This window comes from Cariama cristata, unplaced genomic scaffold (genome assembly GCF_000690535.1).
Source record: "Cariama cristata isolate BGI_N322 unplaced genomic scaffold, ASM69053v1 scaffold43269, whole genome shotgun sequence".
Classification (NCBI taxonomy): domain Eukaryota; kingdom Metazoa; phylum Chordata; class Aves; order Cariamiformes; family Cariamidae; genus Cariama; species Cariama cristata.
Genome location: NW_009635988.1, coordinates 1 through 6,479, shown reverse-complemented (window position 1 = coordinate 6,479; position 6,479 = coordinate 1). Strand labels below are relative to the sequence as shown.

General features: G+C 48.6%; 1 protein-coding gene across 1 annotated transcript; it reads right to left on the bottom strand.

The window, feature by feature from the left end:
* Nucleotides 1-1,518: 1,518 nt before the first annotated feature.
* Nucleotides 1,519-5,968, bottom strand: NOP2 (NOP2 nucleolar protein; the record flags this gene model as incomplete). The annotated part of the gene is given in 13 exon segments (XM_009707744.1): nucleotides 1,519-1,772; nucleotides 1,880-2,010; nucleotides 2,108-2,205; nucleotides 2,290-2,412; nucleotides 2,705-2,794; nucleotides 3,072-3,211; nucleotides 3,402-3,542; nucleotides 3,637-3,724; nucleotides 3,804-3,893; nucleotides 3,996-4,195; nucleotides 4,984-5,156; nucleotides 5,322-5,365; nucleotides 5,652-5,968. Coding segments are annotated over 13 exon segments (1,889 nt in total), but the record flags the coding sequence as incomplete, so codon positions are not given.
* Nucleotides 5,969-6,479: the final 511 nt, after the last annotated feature.

The following is a 6,479-nucleotide window of genomic DNA, read 5'->3' as shown; positions in this document are numbered from 1 at the left end:
TGAGCCTTGCGCCCAATTATCACCATCTGTCCTGGCCTTGTATTAAAGTAATCCTAGCTGTTTACCCTGCACGCATGCACATTTGTGATCTGCTAGCAAACTGCAAGCTGGACTAGCCCCTAGGTAGGATAAGATGTCTGAGAGCCAGACACCAGGCAGACCACAAGCCTGAGGACCAGCTACGAGTGACCCATGGAAGCGTCTGCACACAATCCATGGGCATGCTGTAGGTTCGACGTGATGGGGAGTAAGAACAGGATTAGGCCTTTTCCACCATTCCTGCCTCGCAAGTGCTGTTTGTGCTTTCCTGGGTGCCCGCTGCAGCACTTTTCTTCGGTTTCTGCTAATTGGTCTGCGTCTGATTGCATCTATAGCGTGTGTGCATGTGTCTGAGGGACTTTCTGAAGTTCACACTGAGCCTCCCCGCTTGCTGAACCTGGTAACATGGGAAAGCAGCAGCCTCACACATACCAGATCAGGACGGAAAGGATTCCCTAGATCCTACAGTCCACCGCATTCAGCTGTCCTTAACACCAAACACTGGAACAGCACATCAAGTTCTCCCTCGATGCCAAAGCTTGGCGAGGAAAAGAATCAAGGCAAAACCTCACATGAGCTGAGCTAGCAAGACAGTTACAGAAACAAGAGTTATGCCTCAGGTCTGTTACACACCCAACTGCACGCATGCTGTGGTGGAACAGAAGCTAGAGAGCACACTTGGTAGAAAGCTGATTAATGAATTGTCTCTAGAAAAAGATTTATTCACTGGAGAGCAGAACAAAGAAGAGAGTATCAACTCACACTGACAAGGGAAAGGGACCTGGGCTGATGTTTAAATAGAAACAGCCCAGACCGCTGCTTGTTATGTCTCAAGCAGCAGCAACCATATCTAGGTGAACAAAAAGCCAGAAAGAAAATGATTGTACAGCTGCAGGACCAGCAGCAATCCCTGCTGCAGTCTGGGAGGCCAAGAACCAAGAGACTGCTGGGGACCAGCACGAGGGTGAAAGGGGGACAATCACAACAGTGAACTGCATTAGCACACAGTGACAATGGGGAACTAGGGACCAGCACAAGACCAGCCTTGCTCTGATGAAGCACTCTGCTGCCAGACACCATGCAATACAACCTTCACCCAGGCAGCTAGGATTTCAGCTCCCACTGGTTCTTCATAAACATCCATGTTGCAGAGCATAAGAACAGACACCCGAAATGCCAAAGCATCAGATGGGAGTGGAAGGGGTTTCTGTTGCAGAGGAGCAAGGGGACATGGCTGAATTGTGTGTTCCACGTTCAAGGGAAAAGGACAAGACTCAAGCAGGAGTATAAAACTTTTAATGGGTCAGTGCATCAGTCCTTGATGCAGGGGGGAAGGAGCAAAGGGGGCTAGACCTGTCCCAGGCGCTCAGTGCTGCAGAGATCATCTGCACAGAGGAGGAAAGACAAGGTGGTACATGCATAGTTGCAGCAGCCTTTGCTCTCCAAGAAGAGGACAAACACCTGGAAAAGCAGTTCCTCTCACTGTCCATTCGGTTTCACTCTATGCTTCTTCCTGGTAGGGACTTGAGGACCCGTCATTTTGGGAGAAGGCCGGCCAGCCTTCAAGGGTCTTCGCTGTGCCTGCAATGAATGTCTCTTCTTCAAAGCAGGCTGTGGCGGCTTCTGCTCTTTGTCAACTTTTGAACCCTCAAGTTTCTTCTTTTTTGGCTGAGGCTCCGTGATGGTATCAGGGACAGCAGACGGAGCTGCTGGTTCCACAGTAGGTTCTTCATCTGAAACAAGACAGAAAGGTGCTGTAAGAAAAACTCACATGGCTTCTGCAGGGGAAGCAGATGGTGAGAGCAGGCCCAGGCAGCACAGCTGAGCTCCAGCACTTTACCTTTCTGTGCCTGCGGGATGGCATTAGAGAATTTCTTGAACTTGGCGATGAAGAACCCATCCATATTGTGTGTGTGGGGATAGAAACGCCGTGTAGACTTGAGGGAGGGGTGAAAGCGACGGTCCTTGAACCTGGAGGAGAAAGTGGGGTGAGAAGGGATAAAATGCCTCTGCTCAAACCTGGCCACCAAGGAACAGTCACCTGTGCAGCTTGTGACCTGCCACACACCTAGTGAAGCCTTCCTTGCCAAAGTCCAGGCCTGTGGCCACCAAACGAACGTTGCGTTTCTTCAGGGCATAATCCACAACCCACTCATTCTCCTCCACCTGCCAGAGACTAAGCGTTAGGATCTGAAGCTTAACAGTCCCCTCAGTAGGAGATGACTGCAGCAGGGTATGGAAGGGTCTTACCATGATGGAGCAAGTACAGTAGACAATGTAGCCCCCTGTCTCTGAGGCAGCATTGACTGAATCTATAGCACTAAGAATCAGCTCCTTCTGCAGGTGAGCACAGCGCAGGATATCCTTCTCATCCTGAAAGAGAAAGATCGGTTAGGATGCCAGAGGCACAGGGAAGCACCCCAGGCTTCTGTTGTGGATGGTGCGACAACAGGAGAGCAAAGCATGTACGCTATAGAAGATTCTGGAGTCTTCTACAGAACTAACCTCAAAAAACCCAACTCTGGTGCAACACGCGGAATAGGAAAGAGAAGGAAAAATCAGTGTCCCTATCGCAGGCATCTCTCAAGAACAAAGTTGCCCTGAAGCCCTTCCTCTCACGACTCCTACCTGACCCCTTCATCTTCTGTCCCCACTGGTCACTCACCTTGTTGGTTTTGACAGCAGGATCCTTGGAAATGACGCCTGTTCCGCTACAAGGAGCATCAAGCAAGACACGGTCGAACCCTCCAAGTACCTAAAGGCAGACGTACATTTGGAATTATGCTCACAGGTGGGGACTCTGAAAAAGACCAAGACTAGAAGGGGAACCAGAAGACTGGGAAGGCAGGAAAGTTCCCTCGCTTCTCCCTGTCCACCCTCCTGTCTCCATATCAAATAACAAATACACTCCTCAGCAGCTCTGTGCATCCTCCTGTGACAAGTGGCTTTGGAGAACACAGCTTTACTAAAGGGACAGCACAGCAGCTCTAGGTAAGCACAGTAAAGACACGCCAAAGCAGGCAGGGACATACCTTGGGGAACTGGCGTCCATCGCAGTTACTCACTACAGCATTGGTGACTCCCAGCCGATGCAAGTTCCCTACCACGCTACGTAGCCGCTCAGCATTGCTGTCATTAGCCAAGATCATACCTGTATTCTTCATAAGCTGAGCTGCCGGAAGGCAAAACACATCAGTGAGGGACTGAAAATCTCCTGCACTTTTGCCCATAGGGACAGCCACCCTCCTCCTTTTCCTGAGTTCAGTCCCCGTTCGTTCTCCATTTCTGTACAGACCAGTGGAAACTCATCGCTTCACAGAGCATCCCTCCCAAGCCTCCCATCCAAGGCTCCAGGGTGGTACCTATGTAGCTGGTCTTGCCTCCTGGGGCACAGCACATATCCAGGATGCGTTCGTTTTCCTGTGGAGCCAGAGCCATGACAGGGAGGAGACTGGAGGCTCCTTGCAGCATGTAGTGCCCAGCCAGATACTCGGGGGTAGCACCTGGGCAGGGAAGGCAGAGCAAAAGATGATGTGAGAAAGAAAGGAAGCCAAGAGTGGGTCAAACTCAGCCCTATGACAGGAAGAGGGATCTCACCGATGGGTACAGAGGAGTCATAAACAACAAGTCCCGTTTTTGACCACTTCCCCAAGGGGTCAAGATTCACGCCACGGTTGATTAGAGCCTGCAAGACAAGGAGATGAGATTGAGACATTGCCCTGCATTACAGGCGGCGCAGAAGACAACCACAGGTTCCTGCTCACCTGCGCCAGGTCCCGTCGTCGCGTTTTGAGTGTGTTGGTGCGAATGGTCACAGGGCGGGGAACCTCATTAGCTTCCAGGAAGTTTATCAGCTGTATGAAAGAAGGGATAGAGAATAGAAATAAAAACAAAGATCCAGGGAGGCAGCTAAATCCTCATCAGTCAACAAAGACAGGGGTAGGGCAGGATCCTGCCTCAGGGAGTGGGAAGACATCCATGAGCTTCGTGAGCAAGAAGTCACTGTAGGAATAGTAGGCAGCCATGTCCCGGCGCAACAATGCGAGGTACTCCTGTCGTGTGTGTCCTTCCTCCCGCTTCACCACAAAGTCCTGCAGCACCTCCATGTTGCCTTTGATGCGCTGGTGAATGATGTGCAGGTCAGGCGGCTCAGCAGGTAGAAAGACGATTAAGGAATCATAAACAGCCAAGAAACTCACACACAGGCTCTTTACAAGCACAATCGGATGTGCAGGACTCCTGCATCACAACAACATCCACATCAGAAAAGGCCTTGTTAGACTACACTTTCATCAGAGCTCATCAGAAGGTGGATTCAAAGGATGGAACCAGACAAAAAACTTCACAAGGCAGGAACTACAAGGTATTTAAAAGAATTTGGTTAGGTTTTTTAGATAAACAGAAAAAACTAGGAAAAAGAAGGCAATAAAACCAGTCTTTTAATAATGAAAACATTACCTGTAGCAGAAAGAAGACTAGAAAGGCAACTAAGGGGTACAGAGGAGAATGAGAAAAGGCAGGATTCAATTGTACTGGGGGGCAGGAAATTAGAATCACCAAAGCCCAAGAGCAAGCACTTTGGATGCTAGAAGTGCTGTCATCAGAGCCTCTAGGAACGGGTCAGACAAACACCTCGCAGGAAAATCAGGCTACAGAGGCACGAAATACTTAACAAGATATGCACATGTATTTAGGACTAGAAAGGAAACTGGGGCAGGCTCCAAGCTCCATACAGAGCATAACAGATTTCCTAACTGCGCTGCACAGAAGCGCAGCATTGTATACTACCTATTAGGGCAGTTCATCTAAAAATACCTTGTCGTGCACAAAACACTCTTGCTAAGTGATACCCATGATAAAGTCCAAATTAGTATCGTTGGTTGTATCCAGGCCCCGTGCTGCTGCACACATATGGCTTATAGATGTCACAGGTAAAAAGGATATCCTCTCTCTCAATCTGTTCATTACTTGGCAGCTTAAATTGTTCATCTATATCCAGGTTAAGCTGCAGATCTGAGCTCTCGTCCTCCTTCTGTCCCATTTTCTGCCTGCTTGCTTCCTCTACTGCCTCTGCCTCCTCCTCCTCCTCTTCACTGTCATCTTCACTGAAGCCTTCCCTAAGGACAAAGAACAGGATGGATGTTTCAGATAAGAACAGTATCACACAGGCACTTCACAACTACCATTTCTCAGATGGCAGAGAGAACAGAAGAACGAACAACACAGGCTCCTGATCTAACCAGGAAAGACTCTGCGGACTGGTGATGTTCTCACATCCTCACCTGTCAGACTTCTGCTTCAGGGCAGCTTTTTCAATAGGCAGCAACTAAACAGAAACAAAAAAAATTAATGAAACAATATCCCCAGGTGCCCCCTCACTTCCCACCATCTGTGAAATTTATCTGTTCTGTTCAAAAAGGACAACAAATAAAACCACCTCATGTTATGTTGGGATCAGTTGCTCAACTTGAAATTGTTCTTGTGAAGGGAAGACAACGAAAGCTCTGCAGCACCTCACCATCTACCCCCCAATAAAGCCACCCCTTTTCCCCAGGCCTGATAGGTCCTTCAGTCAAGTATTTCTTGTGTGATTAAGGGCAAAAAGCTCCTACCTCTTCTTCCTCTGATGATGAGGCACCATAATCATCAACCATCTCCTCGCTGCTCCCATCCTCATCCTCCATCTCCCAGCTGCCCTCTTCCACCTCACCATCACTGGATAACTCCATGTTTTTTCCTTTAGACGGGATTTTCTTGGCTTTGGCTGGAGCCAGCCATTTTGAATTGCCATCACTGAAGCCAGATCGGCCATGAGGGGTTTGTCCTGCCACCTTTACAGCATGTTTCTCCTTCTGTGGGGATACCTGCTCTTTAACTATAGGCAGAAGAAGCAGTTAAAAGTTAGGCAATATTCTCGGAAGCAGCTGCCCTGTTTTTTCAGTTGTTATACAAAAGAGGCCTTCATCCTAGTCCTGAGCTGCCGGTCCAAGAGAATGGACTGCTTGCTCTCCACATCAGTTTTCTCAATAAACAAGGGGATGTTCTCACCTCTCCCCCAATGAAACTTTAAAGAGATCTAATTAGAATTACCAAAGAAATACACAGCCACAAAATTCTTACGGTATTTGCCCTTAGATATTACTGTACTCTCCTTCCCCAGTCTTTGTCTATCCTTCCTTCTTCCTACTGCGACACCTTCCTAGGTTACACAGGACATAACACAGCGAGTTTAAAAGCCTCGGCTACCCAACCTGCCTGCAATGACCTTGCTCTGAATGGAGAATAAATCAGAAGTGGCTTTCACACATAGAAGGCAGACTTTTGACTGGTTTGTTCTTCAGACAGCACTACCGCCTGGTACGCCAGGGACCAGAAATCAGAAAAAAAATCCGTTTAAAGTAATGAAAATCCACCTGTCCCACGCCATAAAAAAAGCAGGC